This window comes from Pantherophis guttatus, chromosome 1, assembly GCF_059756535.1.
Source record: "Pantherophis guttatus breed Tessera chromosome 1, ASM5975653v1, whole genome shotgun sequence".
Taxonomy (NCBI): domain Eukaryota; kingdom Metazoa; phylum Chordata; class Lepidosauria; order Squamata; family Colubridae; genus Pantherophis; species Pantherophis guttatus.
Genome location: NC_142063.1, coordinates 109,037,926 through 109,060,598, shown reverse-complemented (window position 1 = coordinate 109,060,598; position 22,673 = coordinate 109,037,926). Strand labels below are relative to the sequence as shown.

The 22,673-nt window shown below is 40.3% G+C and overlaps 1 protein-coding gene across 3 annotated transcripts; it reads right to left on the bottom strand.

The window, feature by feature from the left end:
- Positions 1-3,428: 3,428 nt before the first annotated feature.
- On the bottom strand, positions 3,429-21,762 carry LOC117665174 (ribonuclease inhibitor-like). 3 transcript variants are annotated; one of them, XM_087880827.1, is made up of 10 exons: positions 21,609-21,762; positions 16,493-16,592; positions 15,666-15,836; positions 12,102-12,269; positions 10,538-10,708; positions 9,275-9,445; positions 8,215-8,385; positions 7,196-7,366; positions 4,622-4,792; positions 3,429-4,018 (listed from the first exon to the last, which is right to left on the bottom strand). In XM_087880827.1, the coding sequence occupies exons 2-10, from the start codon at positions 16,576-16,578 to the stop codon at positions 3,931-3,933; spliced, it is 1,368 nt and encodes a 455-aa protein (XP_087736953.1). In that variant the 5' UTR covers positions 16,579-16,592; positions 21,609-21,762; the 3' UTR covers positions 3,429-3,930. The 3 variants fall into 3 exon arrangements, with proteins under 3 accessions (XP_087736953.1, XP_034272667.1, XP_034272666.1); XM_034416776.3 differs by having other exon boundaries at positions 21,673-21,762; XM_034416775.2 differs by having other exon boundaries at positions 21,714-21,762.
- Between the last annotated feature and the right edge of the window lie 911 nt (positions 21,763-22,673).

The window sequence follows — 22,673 nt, the reverse complement described above, 5'->3', positions numbered from 1 at the left end:
TCAGGGGGCTAGATTAGAAGAGCTCCAAGAGCCATTCCAGCTCATTCTATCATGATTTAATATACAAATTGAGCTGTTCCTTTGAGGGAGATGAGTCATGAAAGATGACACACATTTAGAATGGTTACTGGAAATCTGATGTAGCCCTATTTGCATTTTACTTTCTACGAGCTGATAGAACAAGCTTCTTTCAACTTCCTCCTGGCAAGCTAAAGGAAAGCCGCCATTTTTCTCAAGTGTGGGTAACCAGAGAGCTAAGGAATGGAACAAGGAAGTCTTCATAAGGAAGACTTAGTTACAGGGGAAAAAAACATGCTAACATTGCAGCTTGTTTGCTTTTTGGTTTTAACTACTTTGGAAACTACTTCTGTAAACACACCAAAATATTCTGCAGATGGAGAAATTTGATGGCAATGAAGAAATTGTCCAAGGACCATACTGAAAATATGCTTAGCTAACCCCCTTCCTCTCTTTCTCTTTTAAAACAAGTTAGTGATTGTTTTAAGAATCCTTCGCACATCCACCTGTTGATTGTCCTAATGGGGTTTTACAGTTCTAGCATTTTCCTGGACACTGAAAATATTGTAATAGCTGGCTCTAAGAACTGCAAGTAGAGGACAATAATTTTGAATCTTGCTCAAGTTGGTCATTCGGAAGGAATGTCTATGTGTTCTGTTTTATGTATTGTGTTAATACACAGATATTTTTACAACCCTGGCAAATTGTTTGAAGTGGACTTCGTAAGATCACTCACGGATACCTGAGTTTAATTATTAACAGATTAATAGAGTTGGAAGGGACCTTGTAGGTCTTCTACTCCAACCCCTTACCCAGGCAGAAGACCCTACACCATTTCTGACAAATGGTAGTCCAATCTCTTTTTGAAAGCTTCCAGTAATGAAGCTCCCACAACTTCTGAAGGCAAGCTGTTCCTTTGGTTGATTGTTCTATCAGAAAATTTCTCCTCATTTCTACATTTCTATTGAATCCTTATTTCTGTTGAATCTCTCCTTGATCAGTTTCCATCCCATATTCCTTGTCTGGCCTACAGGTGCTTTAGAAAATAGATTGACAACCCCCCACCTCTGTGGCAGCCCCTCAAATATTAGAACACTGCTATCCTGTCTCCCTTGGTCCTTCTCTTCACTAGACTAGCCATGCCCAGTTCCTGTAACCGTTCTTCATGTTTTAGTCTCCAGTCCCCTAATCATCCTGGTTGCTCTTTTCTGCACTTTTTCTGTAGTCTCAACATCTTTTTTATACTGTGGTGACCAAAACTAGATGCAGTATTCTAGGTGTGGTCTTACTAAGGATACATTGTTTCCAAACTGAATCTACAAATAGCAGGCCGATTTGGTAAAAATCAAGATTAGTAAAGATGTTATGTTTTGCCAGCAGCCTGCAGAGCTGGCAGCGGAGTCGGACAGTGATGAGGCTGAGGAAGAACATGGGCCAGTCCTGGAGGCTGGGGAAGGCCTGGATGAGGGTTCTGCGTCAAAGGCAGAGATGGGGCCAGGGCCATCGGGGAGCGATGTGCCGACTCTGGAGCCTCCAGAGGCTGACAGTAGAGAGGTAGAGGAACAGGAGGAGCCTGTTCCTAGTGCACGTATGAGAAGAGCTGCCAGAAGGCAAGAGCAGCTAAAGCAAAGAGAACAACTCGGGAGTAGGGCCAAGAGATGATTGGCCCCTCCCATAAGGCTTAAAAGACCAGCAACGGCTCTTGAGCTCTTTGTCGGAAAACAACGTTGATACTTTTGCTGCACTTATCTCGTCGGCATCTTCTGCTTCTGAACTTTTGCCAAGAGAAGTCTTTGGCAGTTTGCCTAATTATACCAAGGTTGGTGATTAGACTGAAGAATTTGTGTTATGAAGAGTTTGTTTCAATTTAGTTTGGACTACGCTGAGAATGAGTTAATTCTCAGCTGTTCTAATAAAGTCCTTTTTTTTATTTATTTATTTATATGCCGCCCTTCTCCGGAGACTCAGGGCGGCTTACAGTGCGTTTTGGAACTGTTTGTGTCGATTACTACCTACTTGGGCCTGGGTCCCAACAAAAGATGACTGCCTACAGTCCATATGCCTGAGTTCTAATTTAAGAAGTAAAGCAGGTAGTTTGATACCACAAATCAGATAGCTCAGGGTTGTAACAATCTGGATTTGTGTTTTGACAAGGTACGTGTAAGCCTGCAAAAGCTTCAGGATGAAACTTGCTTGCTACATTTCTAGTCCCTCTCAGATGAACAGCTCCAGTTTGTTCCACCAAATGTTTCTGAACTATCTTTGAAGTCCATTCCCTATAATCTTCTGCAACCTATCAAGTCTAGAAGGCAGCAGCTAAATACTGAAGTCACAGGTAACCACAATACAGGGCTGTTGCTTAAATTCTTCCAACAATAATTCAAAAGCTATTGAAACAAAAATAATGTGATTATTAAATGGTACCAATAAGTGTGAATAGTATATCAAACATAATAAACTTTAGGAAGGCATACTGAAGTTTAACATAGATTAGTTATCTACTGGATCAGAATATCATATTCGAATAAGAACAGAAACGCATCCAGCACATTGCCCATCACTTAAACTCTCTATTTTCTCAGAGAAAATATTCAGTGGAAGTAATTAGAATACCGTTTCCCTGAAAATAAGACCCTGTCTTATATTTTTTGGAACCCCCGAAATAAGTGCCTGGCCTTATTTTCGGGGAGGTATTATTTTGGGGTGCATGGAGGAAACCAGAGGAAATGGTGGGGACCGGCTGTGCATGTGTTTAAATATTTTTGGGGAGGGCTTATTTTCGGGGAGGGGGCCTTATTTTATTGCATGCGCTCATAAGCCCGATTGGGCTTATTATCAGGGGATGTCTTATTTTAGGGGAAACAGGGTAGGACAGGGGTCTGCAACCTTAAGCACTCAAAGAGCCATTTGGACCCATTTCCCACAGAAAACACCGGGAGCCACAAAACCCTTCCCGTGCCTGACTATTTCTTGAGCGGCCATAAAACTAGCATATGTAGTTGAATTAAACGTTTTGTTTTCTTCTGAAACTTTTCTTTTCTTGGATTTATCCATGGTTGGCCTACCGGGAGTTAAAAAGTTCAATAAATCGTTTGCCAGTGGGTGTTGCACATTGGCGGTTGTGACGCATATTTTGAATGACAGGGAGCCGCAGTAGAGGGGTGAAAGAGACACATGCAGCTCCAGAGCTGCAGGTTGCTGACCCCTGGGCATAGGATATTTCACCAGATAGGTACGTATTATGGTTAATTAAAATTAGGCAGGGAAGAAAAAAACCAAAGCATTTGCATTGTACAGGCTTTTAAAAAATTAAGGTAGTAACAAACACAATTTTTATTGATCCATGAATATATAAAAGGAAATTAATGTAAATGTTTAGTCTCTTTGAACAAAAGACAAAATTCTAAATATATATTTGCAAACAAACTTTATTATTTAATAAAGCTACATAGGCTGAGAGAGATAAGATCATTTATACTTTCAGCAGAAAATCTGAAATAACTGCATTTACATTTTGTTGGCTATCGAGGTGAGCAATGTTGTCAATCTTATCTAAAGAATTTTATTCCCTACCCTGAGAAAAATTAACACAATCTACATTATTGCTTTATAACAGTGGGCAAGAGATTTGTTTTACTTTGTTCTACTCTTCTTTTCTCTTATTTTCCAAATGGTAAAAAGCCCACCAATCTGGTTTTACACATATATTTTAATTTGATATAGACCTAAAAGCTTTCTCCAGAACTACCTCAGCATTTTATCATATTCCTAACATGGAATGGAATTTTTGGGTACATCACATCATGTCCATAACTCTGAAATTTAAAAAAAATAATCACTGGGCTAGTAACTTGGTTTATAAAACAAAGATCAACAGAAGACAAGAAATGGTCCCAAGCAAAGCTACCCCACTCATGTAACCACTTGAAAGTCAGACTTCAGCCCTTCCAGAGCCTTCACCACCTTGTTTGCTTTGGAAGTCCAATAAGTGTCATACAAGCTGCAAAAGAATTTCATTCAGGTTATTAATACTATAGATTACAGATGAGAATTCAATACTAGAACTATACTAGAAACTTCAGACAAGCACAAAATCACTCGAAGTTGGTAATCACATGTCTAATAAACACAAAATCTAATTTCCATAAGTGAGGCTACTTCCCATAGAGGAAGATGTTCTGGCTACCCCAAAAAATTGAAATAACGCTCTTTCTAACATTTAAGATTCAATCAACCAGAACCATGGTTCTAAAGATACACATTTGAGGGCAAATCGTTTTGAAGGAATATCAAGAACATTTGAAGAATCCTTGGAGCAAGGCTACTCTAGAAAAACATGCCCAATTCAGTCAGTCGATTCAGCAGCTCAATGAAATGCTTCTGAAATATTTAAAATGGTGATTGATCATCCTGGAAATAAGTACAGACTGACTGCAAATACAACAAAGGCATTTGGCGGAGAGCAGTTTAGGAAGCTCTACTAAAATTGGATGTAGTTTTTAATCAGAACACAATTATAGACCGAATCCTTTCCATTTTTCTAAAATCACTCTTAAACGACCCCTTTTTCCTCATTTTTACATGCTAACCAAGAGATACTTACATTAGATATTTCAGGTTACAGTTTGGGTTTTTCACCGCTTCACACAACTTCAACACACCCTCATCCCCTATTTGGCTGTAGCTCACATCCAGTTCCCGTAGAGAAGGTTTCTCAACTATAAGTTTGGCAAGTGCATCACAGCAAACTGCTGTAAGACTCGACTGCCCCAGCCTAGGAAGAAGTCAGAATAACACCAAATAACATTTGCAAAAAAACTGGAACAATGAAAAAACCACCATCTTCCATTTGTATAAATACTTAGAAACTGCCCTAACTATGTAGTTAGAGCTATCTATAGCCTCTATTTGCAAACAGCAACTGTTCCGACCCTCAAAAATGTTTCATTGATTTCAGGGAACAGTAAGCTTTTAGTTTTTTAAGATACTGCCAGAAGTTATATTGTTAGTAACATGGTTGTTAAGCAGTGGTGAAGTGTAAAATTTGTTACTACCGGTTCTGTGGGCATGGCTTGGTGGGGGAAAATGTGACTGGGTGGGTGTAACCAACTTTTTTAAAAAAAAAACTTTTAAAAGCATTTTTTCTACATCTTCTTTGGCCGAAGAGGTTGTAAAAAAATGCTTTTAAAAGCCTCTGACAATCAGGAAACTCAGCTGGGATCCTCAGAGACTTTTTTTTTTTACTTTTAAAAGCACTTTTTCGGCCGAAGAGGTTGTAGAAAAAATGCTTTTAAAAGTAAAAAAAAAAGCCTCTGATGGTTGCGTGGCTCAGCTGGGCATGGGGGGGAGGGCACAGGGATTTTTGCTACCGGTTCTCCGAACCACCAGCCGCCATTGCTACCGGATTGGGCGATCCAGTCCGAACTGGGAGTATTTCACCCCTGTTGTTAAGTGAATTTAGCTTCCCCATTGACTTTGCTTGTCAGAAGACTGCAAAAGGGGTTTACATGACCCTAGGAAACTGCAACCGTCATAAATATGAGCCAGTTGCCAAGTGTCTGAATTTTGATCACCTGACCATGGGGCTGCTGAAACAGTCGTAAGTGTGAAAAACAGCCATGTCACTTTTTTCAGTGCTGGTGTAACTTTGAACAGTCACTTAATGAACTGTTGTAAATTGAGGACTACATGTAATGTATTAGTTATCCTTCAATAAACCACTGGGGGGAGGGAGAGGAGGGCTTGAAAAGCAGCTAATATACCTAAATACTGTGGCCAATACCCTTAAATAAACTTCAGTCAGCACAAAATCAATGAAACCATTTGATCTCCGCAAAGGTATCAGTTTTGCTTTGGTGAAGACAACTGTGATTGGCACACCTATCTTTAGAAACAATCTCTACTTTATATTTGCATTAAGGAGGTTATGCTTTTTTTAAAGGCTTCCAGGTTGGCTAATGTATCTAGAAAAATAGCAATTAGTATATAAAACACAGTTGAATATGTTTATATAAATATATATTTAAAAAACCCTGAAATGCAATTACTAAAATGCATAATCTGATATCCTGTACCATCAATAATAACTGTCTAGTCCTCAAAATTGCAGGATTATGATAAGTGTGAGAGTCATGGGAACCTGATGAAGATCAGGCATTTAAAATGACACCAAAATCTAGTGTCCAGTCCTATTCCTCTTCATTCATTCAGATTTTGAGTATAAGCCCCCTTTTTACTAAAAGAATCCTAATGCTTTAGTGTAGGCCAATGGTGAAATCTGAACCGGTTTCGCTGGCTGAGCATGCATAGTGCGCACCACGTACCAATGTGAGGTGCATGCACATAGTGCACGCCAAAAAGAGGCATGCAGTAAGTAGAAGAGCGCACGAGGAGGGGGTGATTAGCTTTGGCACACAATCTCTTTTTTTACTTTTAAAAGCCTCTGACGATCGCGCTGCTCAGCTGGGATCATCAGAGGCTTTTTTTTACCCTTTAAAAGCATTTTTTCTACAACCTCGAAGAGGTTTGGCCGAAGAGCTTGTAGAAAAAATGCTTTTAAAAGGCTCTGACGATCCCAGCTGAACTGCGCAATCATCAGAGGCTTTTTTTTTTTCTTTTAAAAGCATTTTTTCTACAACCTCGAAAAGGTTTGGCTGAAGAGGTTGTAGAAAAAATGCTTTTAAAAGTAAAAAAAAAAAGCCTGTGATGATCGTGTGGCTCAGCTGGGCATGGGCGGGGGGGGGGGGGGCAGGGATTTTTGCTACCAGTTCTCCGAACCACCCGCTGCCATTGCTACCGGATCAGGCGATCCAGTCCGAATCGGGAGCATTTCACCCTGGTGTAGGCCAACTTTTCATAGGAAGATGCTTCCTGGACTAATACACCCAAAGGCTATTCATGTTGTTATTCTAGGTGAAGAATGTTGCCCTCAGATGCTGGGTGGATGGAAAATATTCACCGCAAATTCCAGGAAAAGGAAAAAAGGTAGATCAGGGTTTTTCACACTTGGGCAATTCTAAGATGTATAGACTTTAACTCCAGAATTCCCCACCCAGCATGAGAGTTGAAGTCCATACAACTTAACAACTAAAGTTGCCAAGTTTAAAAAACAGGGTTAGAAGAATCTCACAGAAAGCAGTATACAGAAAAGATAAGAGAAGTTTACACTGTCACTCACCAGAGGGATTCAAGGTTGCAATTTGGACTCATCACACCTTCACAGATTTCAATCACTCCTGTATCGCCAATGTCATTGCCACCCAATTGCAGCTCTTTTAGGACACTGTTCACGCTCAAAGCAGAGCTAATACTGTTGCAGCAAGCCGCAGTCAACTCACAATCTCTTAACCTGTAGCAGGCAAATAAGTGCATCTCTTAAAACTTTGCAATACAAATCTTTCCCCAGATTCTGTTTGCTTTCTCTTCTGCCAAATTATTATTAGCAGCTAGTTTTGTTCCGGCCTATATGCTGAAGACCCAACAACCCTAGTTCTATTTACCCACATGATTCTTTCCTTGCTTCCACACAGAACTCTCATTTTCATATCCATTTGGCTTAGGGCCGTGATGGCGAACCTATGGCACCCATGCCGGAAGTGGCATGCAGAGCCATCTCTCCGGGCATGCAAGCCGTCGCCTATTGCTCTTCCAGGTTCCAGACAGCTGGTCTTCACATGTGCGGAAGTGCCAGAAACTGGAAGAGCAGCTGCCCGGTGCGCATGCGTGCACCGGGCAGCTGCTCTTCCTGCTTCCAGCGTACGTATGAGCACCAGCCACCTGGTCTTCTGGTTTCTGGCACACATGTGCTCGTGAAGACCAGCTGGCCGCTGTGCGCACCAAAAACTGTATGATCATTTTCCCGGTGCACTCTTACGGTTTCCAGCATACATGCGCACACTCCCATTTTGGCACTCGGTGCCAAAAAGGTTCGCCAACACTGGCCTAGGGCTTCAGTGGTAAATATTGCAAGTAACAGAAAAGCAAAGATACGATCAGAAAATTAAGGGAGGTTTAAAGAGCTTCTACCTCACAGCATAGATATATTTGTGGGGATGGGTTACCTTACAGATTCTTGGAATCAGAAGCGTGGCAGGAATGTCATTTAAGCAATCCCTTGAAGCTACATTGCCCCTCCATTCTAGACATACCCTGTTAAGCGGCATTGCTGATTGCAGCAAAAAGAAAATATGCACTAACCATAGAGATTGGAGTTTTGTTTTTGGATCCTTCAGCCCTTGACATAAAAATTCTACTCCTTCATTTTTCACAGGATTTCCCAGCAGGCTCATCTCCTTGAGTGTCTCTTTGGTGCCAATGATTGTGGCAAGTTCCTTACAACCAGCAGCAGTGATATTGCATTCCCACAACCTGAAATAATCACCAAATCATTGCCTTTAGATTTTCACCAACAATAAGATGGGAGACCCATGGTTCCCTCATTTGAAACATTTATTTACATCTTCATAAACCTGCTCCTTAAACTACATACTATTCACTTGTAGTAAGTAGTAATGCATAAAAAATATTGAAATAAACGTATGATCCAGAATCAAAATTCTCCCTTGGCCAATGGAAACAGATCAAGACCAAGTCTATTTCTCAACATACTTGAGCCCTGAAGATTGTGTGCCCCCCCGCCTTAGTCTTTGATGTGAATGGGACCCCCATTTGATGGCAGCCATTTGGTGGTAGCATCTCTGATATTACTCTAGAATCAGAGGTTATCTTTAACAGAAAAGAATTGGCCATTACTAGGCTAGATGGCCATTTATAGAAACATGGATGAAAATGGATTTGTGACTCATCTATGGTAAATGTTACATTCCTTTACAAATATACTTTACAGACATAATTATTGCAGAAACTACACGCCGAGTTCCCTCCCCCACAGAGAGGAATACCAAAAACACCTACTTACACAATTATTCTCACTTGCACTGGGAGAAAAAAGTATGCTGCCAAGACTTATGGTACTAAATCATAATATCTGAAAATGTATACTGTAATATATTTTTAACATATTAGGAAAAGTATATAGGTGTAGTTTTAAATATTAAAAAATTCAGTAAATCAACCCCATTTTCCATTTGAAATAAAATAGAGGTATTACTAAGCAGATTTCCATTCTGGATTTGGCTGTAACAACCTAGTTATCCCCTGGTACATAACAAGCCACTGTAAAAACCTGATTAACTTTGTTACCAAAGAACATTTGATACAAGATTCTAAGACTGCCAATGTTTAGGGAGTCACTTACCATAGTTTCTCTACTTTGCAATTTGGAGTTTGGACGCCTTGGCAGAGGATAGCTAGTCCTGGATCCCCAATACTGTTGTCTCCTATGCATAATTCTGTCAAGGATGGGGTATTACTGAGGAAACTACTGAGGTCCTCGCAACTAGCACGTGTGATCTCACAGCTCTCTAATCTGCAAATAAACAAAAAACAATTCCAAAGCTGCACTGGATTTCACTAGAAAACTGACAAAAGGATTTTGTTATTTCAGCAATTCTGCCTACAATAATCACAGTGTTAGAGATGGGCATCTTACAGCTACAGAACACATGGCTTTAAATTTCTAAGAGTGTGCATATAAAGAAAATTGTTCTGAGCTTGGAAGAAAGCAGCTTCAATTGTCGTATTTCACACATTTTGACACAATGGGAACTCTAAACAAATCCCCTGCTTTGTGTTTCATCATAGGGCCACAAAGAAGGGGGTTTAGTCAATGATCAATGCTATTTATATCTAATTTACAAAACTGGCAAATAGGATTGTAAAACGTTAACAAGCTTTTAAAACAGACACATACACACACATGGTTACACACAGTAGACAAAAAAATTGTTAAGTACTTTGTTGCAACCAGTCCGCACAAAACATAGTCCAGCAAAGTTGCAAGAACAATGGGGTCATTTTAACACAACCTATAAATAACCTAAAACAACAGGAAAATATATATTTAAATTATAAGTTTGGTATTTCTTCCTAATGCATACAGTAGATACAAGTTGCAGTTTGTAATATAATTGCAAGATAAAGTGTAATAGCTTAGCAACAGGGATTACCTATGGAATATACAAGCACAGTTTTCATTTGACAACCTGCTTACAATACTTGTGGATCTGCTGATTTGGCTAATTGCACTTTGCTAATCTTTCTAACTTTTGATGAATTACTTAGAAAGATGTGAAATAAAAACTCCTTTTGTCCTGAGTTTGGATAAAACCCTGAAACACAATTTATTTATTTATTTATTTGTAAAATGTATTGGCTGCCCATCTTACCTTAGAGTAACTCTTGGCCAGCCATCTTTCCTCAGGGTAATAAATTTGTTTTATTCAGGGCACAGAATAACTGAAATAGCTATTCCAAGCTCAAACTGTTTTAAATATTCACTCTGGTACAATCCATCTTGCGTGGATTATCCTTTAAGGTAGACACTCACTTTTTAAGAAAATTCTCAGCCGTGACATACCCCAAAAGCGAGAACTCCAGACAAATATGAACTGTATCTTACTGTAGGGATTGCAGGTTAGAAGAGCCCTTCACCAAGGCTTGGCAGAGGTTTTTCACTGCTTCATCTCCTAGCTTGTTATTACTCAGGTTGAGCATTTGCAGGGATGATTTGACACACAGTACAGAGCAGAGAGCGTCTATGTTTTCCTTTGTGAGGTCACAGAATTGTAATCTATAAGAGAGAGGAGTGAGTTGACTTTCAAAAGGTAATAGTAAAGACATATTATAGGTTTGGGAAAGGTCCAGAGGATGGACTGTATACATATTATAACCTATGACAGAGCTTTCCAGTCCAATTTTGTTTAGTTTTCTTATTCATTTATTTAATTAACCGCTAGCATAACACCAACTCTAAGCAGCCAACAAAGCATAAATAAGATTAAAGCAAGAAAGCAAGTTTATATATCCAGTTTACAAACAATCAAATAACAATTAGAGTGTCAAAACCCAAGTCAGGAAAATTAATAAAACCAGTTACACATCATAGTCCAACAACTGGAGTCACAAACCACCCTGCCAAGGATTTGCTGAAAACTCAGGTCATCAAGCCTTTCCAAAAACACAACAGGATTGGGACCATGTGCATTGGGGGGGGGGAGGTGGTCCCAGAAAGCAGAAATGGCACAGAGTAAACATGTCTCCAATATCCCAACGAAATGGCACTGCTTCACTAATGGAAATCTAGAGCATGCTGATTCTGCCAGATCTTATGGAATGGGCAGAAACAACCAGAGGAAGGATGTTGTGCAGTTATCAGGGCCCCAAGCCATAAAGCCTGATAACCAATACAGAGCAGAGGGGTAACATGGTCAAAACAAGGTATGCCCATAATCTACTTGCACTGGTGCACTATATTCAACCTGTAGTTTCCAAGTGGTCTTCACAGACCCAATTAAATGTTGCAACTGCCTAAATTAAATTAAGTCATAACAACTACAAGATGTGTTAAGGCATCTCGATTCAGGAAAGGGCACAACTGGCACACCAGATAATCTGTACGAAGGCCACCCCAATCATAAATGTTTCTTGCTCATCAAGCAAGAATTAAGAGTCCTGAAGCATCCCCTGCCATTATTACAAACAAATCTGTATACAGATGCACAACCTCATCAGTAAATAAAATTGGGAAATCTCTGAGATTTCCAAGACAGAAACTTACTATAAACACACTAGGTATTAAATGGTAACAACCAGAAACCAGGGCCGCTAAAAAGTCAAAGACTTGGTACCTAAAATGAGTAGAGAGTGTTACAAGGACGAATCAATGTAAGATGCCAAGTCCATCTTCCCTGAGACTCATGTAACCTCTAGCTTAGTCTGGGTGAAAGACCATGACTTTGGATCCCTCATTTGATATAATTTCATGACTGATCTCCTCAATCTTAGTACCTCAGCCTCCGTACCTTAACCACTATACCATATTCTCTCCTAATTTTTGCTGGTTTATCCAATTCTGTGTTGATGGTCCTTACAAGATGGGTGAAAAAGAAGTTTTCTAATGTGAGAAACTTCTAACTAAAACATATTTGCTGTCTTATATGTACTGAAGAACTTGAAATACTTACTGTAGCGATTCTAGTTGGCAGTTGGAATCCACAAGTCCTTGGCACAATGCTTTTCCACCTGATGTGCCCAAACTATTATCTCCCAGGTGTAGCTCTGTCAGAGATGATTTAGTAACTACAGAACGAAGCTTCTCACAACAAGCTTTAGTTAAGTTGCAGTTTCGTAACCTGGAATAATAAAATTGTATAAATTACATTAATGCTTGAGAGTAGGAGAGGATAGCAAGAATCATCTCACTGAATGCTGTGGTCATGCTGGCTGGAACATGACAGTCAAATGAAACATATTTTTGAAGGCCACAAATCCTCATTCCTAAGAGTGCCCATGTCAAGAGTGGCTTAAAAGACATTAAGGCAGATTAAATTTCTCCCAGTATCACTCCTCTATTCCAGCAGGGTGGCTCTTTCTGTTTCTTGAGTTCAATGACTGGCAATAAACTCCAGAAATAATGTTGATGCATCATGTATCTTATGCGCCATCTCAAAAGTGGCAAACAATTATATATATATACAGCAAAATGCTCAGTTGTCTTGCATACAGGAAGTAATTTTGGTATTTACTAACAAAGCTGGAAACCCGTTTGAATCCCTAGACTGTTGAGATTCAATTGCCAATAATTGTTGATTTCATCAACCTGACGTTCTTTAATTATGTTGGACCTCAATTTTCAGAACTTGTCCATTCTGGTTCAAAACTAAATAAGTTACAATCTAAAGCAGTTGGAAATCACGGGGTGGTAGTGGTATTGCAGGAGTTTGGAGGGAAGGGGACAAGGATCAGTATCTATACAAAACTGAGGAAGCCACTGGCCCACCCTGGTACAAGGCAACTTCTTTTTTTTCAGGAGAAACAGCCAAGCTTCTGCACTCCTTAGTCCCACAGCTGAAGACATCACCTCCAAGTCCTATTTATTTCCAGTTAGCCTATACATTACATCAGTCCAGAAGAGGACTTCAAAGGCTCTCTCCCCACAGCCCACATGGTGTGGCAAGGCTTCTGCGGTTCTTGAGGGCCCCCCAGCAGATATGTAGGTGCCTTGGCTGAGTAGCCTATCCGACCCACTCAGCATGGGAGCCCTGGCACCCATCTTCAGCACCCTGCAGTTGTCCTGAACGTGGCTGCGCACAGCTAGCTTGAGGGCTTTTTCTTGGAAGAAGCCACCCTGGCTGGTCCTCTTCCAAAGTGCGGTTGCCACTTATCTGTGAGTGATCTCTCCCCAGTGCACTCCAGGAATTCTCCTCACTCCCAGCTCTGCAGTGCCCCACCATTGCTCCCCATTTTACATTTGGATCAGGGTTCCAGTCTGGTACCCTTCTGCCATCCAAAGCTTTTCCCACGTCTTCCTGTCTGGAACCAGCTCCAGGGAAAAGGTGCGATATGCATGGATGGGCCATCCTTCCTCCCCCACCCCTAAAGAAAGTCTCTGGCAATTTTGGGGAGGAAGTTGCAAAGGGGACAGGATTGGGAGGGAGGGGGAAGCTTGGGAAAGCCAGAGAAAGGGAAGGGCAAATCCAGTAACAGGAGAGCCTCCCTACCCCTGGCAGCTGGAGGGACAACAACATATTCCCCAGGGAAGCAGTCTTCCCACCTCCCTGCCTCAGGCCTCTGGTCTGCCTGCACTTTCTTCACAGATCCGCCTGAGTGGGGGCCGGAGCTGTTTCAAAGAGCGGGTCGAAGTGCCCATGGCCACTGTAGTGTATATTATCAGCAATATTACAGCTATGTGACCATAAAGCCATGTAAAGATATGAGCTTCAGACACATGTAACAAGCAGCAGTTTTCTAAATGGTATATTGTGTGCTGTTCCTTTCTGGACAAACTCTACTTATGTGGTTGATAAGAGTTGACATTGACCAAGTGGCATAGAACCAATTGATCACACTATGCTAGTTTTTATTTGTCAGCTGAATCAATGTATATGTGACTTCTCAAATAATTACACATTTTATCTATCTGTGTCAAGGTGCATCTAAACAACAGCCCTCATTCTTTCCAATTAAATACCAATATTCTCCTTGCTAATTGAAATCAATGCTCTTTTAGAGAGGTGAGAATTCAAACTTCCATATTCTTCTCTTAGCATTATTCAACACAAAAGAACATGTGTTCAGAGATTTATTATATTTATTAATTTATTATATGGGATTATTGTGGAAACAAATGTATTCACAGGGAAAAGGAGTGTAAAGTCATTATCTTATCAACCCAAACTGAAAAATCATTTGAATGTAGTTGACTGTAAATCACCTATACTGGCTGTTTTCAGAAACAGTAGTTATTTAACATCAACTCATTCAGCGACCATTTGAAATTATGAAGTTGCTGAAGGCGTATAGTTTTTGAGGTTTTAGCCCCTGCGGGACCTCTGCAGTCATGTGAACGAGTGTCACGTCCACCTGGATTTACAGCTGCCTTTTGGACACCCACCACCTGCCCACATCACCGAGCCTTGCCTGCTGCCGCACATCAGTTCTTTACCAGTTGAGGCCTTGTCCACAGCACCTTTTGTGCCAGTACCACTTGGAACTCTCTTTCACTTTGTCCTGGGCCTCCATTTTTGTGCCAGTCAGGGCTTTCTTTTGTTTCTCCTTATCGCCCAACTGCGTTGGCGCAAAAGGAGATTCTGGCCAGGATACGAATGGAGACCCGGCAGCCCTGGAGTAAAAGGAGGAAGTACAAAGAAGGCCTTGCCTGGTACAGTAGTGGCAGTCTTGGTGGTGGCAAGGGAAACTGGTAGGCAAGTAGCCAAACAGGCAGAGATGGTGGGGAAAGAGGCTATTGGGGGGGTTGATGAGGAGGTAGAGGAGGCAGTCCCTTACTTTCTGACGCTCAGGTTGGGAGGGACCAAGCTGGGAATGGCTTGATGGTGGAGAGGTCCTTGACTAAGGGCCAATGGGATTCAGTTAATGGCAGAAGCAGAGAGTGCCCAGACTGCTGTCACTAAGTGATAGAGTCACATTACCTTACAGGTAGTCCTAGCTTTACGATCACAACTGAGCCCAAAATTTATGTTGTTAAGTGACACCTTTCTTAAGTGAGTTTTGCCACATTTTAAGACCTGTACTGCCACAGTTGTTAAGTGAATCATTGCAGTTGTTAAGTTAGTAACATGGTTGCTAAGTGAATCTGGCTTCCCTATTGATTTTGCTTGTTAGAAGGTCATCAAAGGGGATCACATGATCCCTAGACACTGCAAACGTCATAAATATGAATCAATTGCCAAGCATCCAAATTTTGATCATGTGACTATGGGGATGCTGCAACGGTCATAAGTGTGGAAAAATGGTCATAAGTCACTTCTTTAAGTTCTGTTGTAACTTTGAAAGGTCACTAAATAACTGTTGTAAGTCAAGGACTACCTGTACACTTTATGACTGCATCACATAGCCTCAGAAATTCCACTCTCAAGTGCTATTCTAACTGGCAGAATTTATGCCTGGCTACTTGTATAGCCACATTTGGAAGAGACTAACATGGAAGGCAATAACTCTATGAAGGTTTCCATTTGTGGAAAGTATAATCCAACGCTACTAAAGCTATTACGAATTCTAGGAATATTTACCAGAGTTTTTGAAGTTTGCAATTGGGGTTTAACAATCCTTTGCATAGAGTATCTACACCAGCATCTCCCAGTTCATTGTTGCTTAGATTCAATTCAGTTAGTTCTTGGTTGGTAGTCAGAAGAACAGAAAGATCTTCACAATGGCTAATTCCCAGACCGCAGTCATCCAATCTAAAAATTTAGGGGGGAAATAGATTTAGACATTAGCTCTAATTTAGTCAGATGAATTATCTGTCATCTACAGCACCCTCCTAGGCTAAGCTTATTAGTACAGTTTTAAAACGCTTGAATAAAATCTAACAGATGCAGCGTAGCATGTATCTCAAGTATTTAAGAATGTCCTGGAGCAACATACGATTGCTTACATGATTCAACATACACTTACATGATTCTCCCCACCCTTCCCACCCACCCACCCCCGCCCCACAAACCAATATCAAATGCTTTCAGTACAATTTTCTACTATAGTGAGCAATTTGTCCAAGATGGCTAAAGAGGATTTATGAGCAAATGCATCTGGAAAATACATGAACTGGAGTGAGAAAGAGAAACCACTATGTGCAGTGTTTTTCAATGCTGCTGGCTAGGGAATTCTGGGAGTTGAAGTCCACACTAAAGTGAGAAACAGGTTATATGGGAAAGCAAAACATTGGAGGGGGAAAGTGAGGGGGAAAAATACCATCCTTCATGTGAGTGACATTTCAGAAGAATTTCTGTGCTAATCCATTATTAATTTTCTCCCAATTCAAATCATGAAGGGAAATGTTAGAATTGTCAAACAATGCCTTCAAAAAGCTTTTACAATTCACTAAATGCTGTTAACTTACCTAATTGTTTTGTGCTGTTTCATGGATTCAACAAGTTCTTTCCATTTTGATGCATCAAATTCTTGGCACTGCAAGTCAAGGTCCATTTCTTAGGTCTTAACTACAGAGATGAGAAAAATACATCCTCAGGTTAAAAAAATAGCCCACTTGAATTGCATGACTGGATGCAAACTAGTGCAGTTACATTTTTGGTCTTTTGCAATTACAGCCATGCTAGTCACTTCAAGACAGAATTTCTTCATAGACAGCAACCTTGCTCAAGAGCTAAATAAATACCTCTGTCTGAAGTCATTTGGAACTTTAGAAACGACTCCTTTGAACAAGAACTGCTGCAATAATTTTGCAGCACACATAGATAAATTATGAAATGTTACACTCAAGAAGCAGCATAGTTTACCAGAAAGAAGGAACTACAATCCAGGGGCAAAGCATGTGCATTGCTTGCCAAATGTCATGATATAATTGTGGTACTTTTAAATAGAGCTCAAGAATATTCTCGTGAAAATTATAGAAAATTGCTGAGTCAGATTTGAGAAAAGCTGCTACCTTTTTGCTCATTTCTGTGATTTTCAGGGGTTTGGGGGATATTTCACCACAAGCCTCAACACTCCTAAAAAAACTGCCCCCTTTACTTTGGTGATTTCTTATCTGGTTGGTCATCTTCCTTAGTAGGTCCAAGAAATTTCCCCACATCTAGACTAGTAGGACCTAACGAACTTCTTATATTCCGATGCTATATATATTTCGGTTCTAAACCAACAGTGTTGCCCAGGCCTCTAATATTATTCACAATCTCTCCAAGAGTTACAATTGCAATCAAGTAAACTTAATTTCTGCAGGAATACATGCATGAGTTATTGTAGGTCCTGCGGACTCTAGACACTCACTTAGTATGTAACATCTTTCCTTAACACATTTATAACTTAATCTTGGCATAAACTGAGTTATTTAGGTTGAAGTGACTTACAGAGGTTATTCCAACGATTATTCACATTGAATAACCTTCCAGGAAATATGTAATTGATCAGTTCTAATAAACCCGGCCTAAATATCTATCCTAACTACCAATCCATTCTATAAATAATCTTGCCCACATAGAAGTGATGTTCTAACAGTGAATTTACCATAATTATAACTGCTGAAGGGATGAGGAGCTTTATGCAGTGTGCAAATAAGTCTGTTCATTCTGAATACATAGATTGTCAACCTCACTCACTTTAAATTTCAAAGCTTGAAATTCCTAGGGCAACAAAAACCTATTTCTGGATTATTATTTTTTCCAGATGTTAAACTGTGATACATGAAACCTCCCAGCCTTCAGGCAGACAGGTCTGTACAGAGAAAACTTTATCCTCTGTTTCGTGTGTGTTGGGAGCTTAAAACAGGAGTTCTGCATGGTATTGTTTCAGTGCTACTCACTCCCATTTTTCCTGGAAGATAAGCTGTGCTTGGCCACAATTCCTATGTAATTCCTGTTCTTGGGTGTCATCCCCCCCCCGCCCCGCCCCATTGAGTTGCATCTACTGACTGAGCATTTGTGCTCAGTATCTTCGTCTTTTCTGGACTGCTAAAGCAAATGGAAGCCCTGGAGCTTTTAAATCAACCTTGCAATCTCACTATTAACTATAGAAAAAAAAATTCCTAAGACTTCTGCGAAAGGACTCTCCCCATCACTATCTTAAAGCTTAAACAAGGTAGAAGGACAGTGTATGTTTGATCTAGTTTGCCTTGACCATACCATCACTGACATATAGTGTCCATCCTTGGCTGAAAATTGCTCCACACTGCCAGCTTAAAGCCAAAGATATGGGAGTATTAGATAAGGTAGTCTGTTATTTCTCTATAGGTAATCACTGAAATGTAGCAATTTATTTCTGGGGATGACAACATACTCTTAAGAATTGTGCAACTCAAATCCTCCCATTATTTTTTCCCCTTTTTTATTCCAAATACTACATAATTGCTTTGCCAATCACTTTCAGATATGCAAGCCATTATCCCATCCTGAGGGAAGAGAGCATGGTTCAGAAATTGCCTTTCGTTATGGGCAAAAAAATACTTCATAATATCAAGTAATTCTTGGGAAAATGTATTCTATTTGGGACTCTCTCTGCAGGAAGCAGCCAGACTGATCTTGTTTAGACTTTGAAAATAAGCAGGGTTAGGCCTGGCTAGTTTTTTAAAAATTATTTTTATAAACAACTCAAGGCAGTGAACATACCTGCTTTTCCTTTCTCCTCCTATTTTCCCCACAACCACCACCTGGTAGGTGAATTGGGCTGAGAGAGATTGATTGGCCCAAAGTCACCCAGCCAGGTTTCATACCTAAGGCTGGATTAAAAATCACATCTCCTGGTTTCCAGCCTTAACCACTACACCAAACTGGGAATTATCCAATTGGGTACCGGTAATTTAAAAAATATTCCAGAAGAAAGCAATCTCAATCCACCTCCACACTGCTTCTAATAAAATTATGAGGCATAATATCCATTAAGTCCAAGAAATTCAGTTCAGTGAAAAGGAGACTTTACTACCCTCACTGTCTGTGGCTGCTCAATGGTTAGTCCAAATAAGCCTTTATGAATGCTGCTCTATTCATAGTTAAGACAACGTAACTTCCAATTGTGTTTTTCACTGTAATGCTCCTGCGGATAATAAAAAAAATCATAACCTTTGTCATCCCACAGCTTTTTCAACTCAATGCCATTTAGGTATGTTTACACTGTCTGGAAATTGTCATCTTGTCATCTGTAATTCTATGGCAGGTTCAGAAAGACTGAATTCTACTCTTTGCCTCATTCTACGGTCGTTTCCTTTTGATTCTTTTATTAAATTATCAGTAGGAAGCTGGCATCCAATAAAGCACTATGCCAGCCTTTAGCCTCATATTTATTTCTAAGAATGCTCCTAAACCTTCACAGATAAAAATGAAGTTGCCACACAATACTACGGTTTGTTTGGAAGCATGTCTATCCAGAGGAAAAAATAATGACACAAAAATAAGCAAAAGTAGTAGTAGAGATTATCCTTGGGATCTCAAGGCTATAAACCTATCATCTGCTGTATCAATTAATCTGATTTAATAGATCATATACATCTTCATATTCATCTTAAGAGTTAAATAGTATGTCCTCTGGCCCACAAACATTGTCCAAGTATGCTCTAGGCAAAGCAAGTAGAACAAGTTACCAGTCATCAATCAAAATAAACTGTCAGCTGAGATGGCGATTTGCTTATTGTCATATTTAAAACTATATAATCAAGGAGGTCCTTAGAAACTGATCCTGTCAATTTATTTCTTGCCTATTCACCATGAAAAGTTCAAGAGAATTCATAAAACTGTTGTTATAGTATGTTAGATTTAATGTTCCAGATATGGTTATTTAATGGCAATATAATCACACCTGAAGTTTAAAGTGAAAACTCTGGATCACAGCTTATGTTTCAAAAACTTCCTTTCCTTTCTCTTGCCAAAGGCATTATGTACCACCAAAGTGCCAATTAGCCATGTGAGTATTAACATTTAAAATTAAAGGTGCTGCATGCTTCAAAAATTTGGATAAATTGCTTTTGCCCATATTACTTCTCCACTATTCATAAAGCAGCTGTTTTTTTCCCCAGGTGCCTGATTGAGCCATATAATGCTGCCACTTTAAAAGTTACATTAACTTTAACAAGCTAACTCCTTCAAGCAGCACTAGCATCAATTTTAGCACATAAACTGAAAAAAGATGGACTGCTTTAATGAACATTATAAAGAGCAAAGCATTATGGCAGGGTCAGAAGTGTTTCTTCTAAATTATTTTGAAATGTACACAATCTAGGTAGAAAGAAAAGTGAGCATTTTATTTTGCAACTTCAGTTAAATGTTTCTTCTAAACTGGGGGGAGGGGGGAAAGGAGTCAGAAAGAAGACAAACAAAAGCAAGAATTGGGAAATGGTTGCAGGCAGTGAAAAATGCCTTCCACAAATTAAAACCACCCTCATACATAAAAGGACAAAAAGCAGCCTGCTATTGGCAAATGAACATTCCTAACAAATTATTGAAATTTTTTTTATTCAAGTAAACACCACACCAAACTTAGTGCCCTACAACTGAATTGGACTATAACTTTCTTATATCTCATTCATTAGTCCTTCTGGTCAAATGACCAAAGAATTATACAAAATGTAGTGCCAAAACTTCAGAGGGATCTGGCTCAGAAAAAAAAATCAGATGAGTATTAGAGGGCAAAGAGTTAAGATTTTCTGTACAATTATTAATCTAATTTACATTCACCCCATCAGAAAAGACTTAATGGCTTACAGATAACCAAACAATAGTTATACATAGCAACATCTTAGAAACACAAGTAAAACCCCAAATTATAAATTAAGGAAAAAACCAGGAGGGAGATTAAATGGGGTGTCTTTACTTGTAACTTTAAAGAAGGGAAACTTTTTAGCAGAGGCCACTTTTCCTCTGACACCCTTCTAAACCTAAAAATGTCCTGGCTTCCAGTCACTGGATTTTGGCAAACCACGTGCGCTTAAGCCATGATTCGGGAAGGTAAAAGTGAATTAAATTCACATGGCAGCAAAGGCGGCTGTGCTGCAATTGCCTTCCCAGGCAGAGGAATCAAAACGGCGTCTCTAACCTGGAATGGCGCCGGGGGTTCCTAAAATGACAAGACAAACTTTTAAACACAGCACATAAAATAACGACACACCGCTTGCGGTCTTTCTCCCTCAACCGAAAAGTAGTACCGTACTTAAAGCTACTATTCAGGGCGAAGCTCTGAGTCACCGGTAAACGATTCGCTTTCCTCGGGGGCTCCGTTTCGTCAAGTCATCTACTTTGAAGGGAGCAACTCGTCACTGCAAACGAGCCGAGTTTTCCCAACGAAAAGGGCGTGAGCCCATTCACCCATGGCCACGAATACCCCCCCAGCACAGCTTTCAAGCGGGTGGGGCCTTCAAATTACCCCAAGTAGTAATTTGGGGACCAGGAACGAAAACCAGAAAGTGCCGCGATTTTCTTACTACGTTGCCAACGACACACAATTCGCAGTTGGCTGTGACCCCCCCCCCTCTCCACCTTTTTTCCTTCTGTCCGTCCCCCCCCAACCCAAATTACCTATTTTTAACCCGACTAACACGAACGCCACGGCCAGCACTACGCCACCCCGCCCCTATCACACCTGGTTAAGCAATAGGAAGAGCCACGACAGGTCTCTCTTACCGGACAGTCGGAGGACGAGAAACGACTAAACAGGCCACCCTCGCCTTCAGCCCCACCCTCTTACGCTAAAATATCTTCTCCGCTTCGGCCACGCCCTCTTCTCACGCGGCCAATTGGAAGAGAGGGAAACCGACTGTCATCATTGCTCCGCCCCCTCGCCAACCAAGGCGTATGCCGTTGCGTTCGGGTTTGCTCATAATCCCGATGAGGCCCGTAGCGAATTTTCCACGGCAACTAGTTAGTTCCTATGGAAGGTTCACGACGCCCTTTTCGCAGCAGAGGCGGAGGATAATGGTTTTTGTTTTTTTTTTTTGTTCGAGATTCGACCAAGCCTTTTTATTTCCTCACATCAAAGGGGAGTAAAAAGCCCTTTTGCGAAATTTTAAAACTCCCCTTTCTCAGCGAGCTCCTCTCACACTGTTTTGTGGAGAGAGTAAAAAGGCAGGCTACGAACAAGGCATAACTAAAATTCAATTGTAAAATAGGCATTGTGCAAAAATATTTAAAAGAAAATAAAAAAGAAAGGGCTGATCAGAAATCCCAATGTCAAAAGCCGAAATATCTTTAGACATTGCTCCGCAATCTAATAAATCCGAACATGGCTTCTCCGTCAGTACTACATGGACAATAACTTTACTAGTTCCACATTCTGGCAGCTTCAATAAAGTCTAAGAGTGATATATTACTTTAATTGAGCCATTAAAGTAATATAAGACTAAATGCCGTCTCCTGGTAACCTCAGTGGTTATTCATCTGTGTCTTTCTTACCAATTTCCATCTACTTGAAAACTGCCAGATGTAACCGTTTGTACCAGTTTTCTTCAAGCACTGCAAATAATAGCTTTTCCTCCGTGTGATGTTTTCCAGATGCGAAGGACACAAAATGGATTATCCAAATTATAATCCCATATGGTTAGACAGCACATAGTATGGGAGGGGCTGTGCAAGTAGTCCTCAATT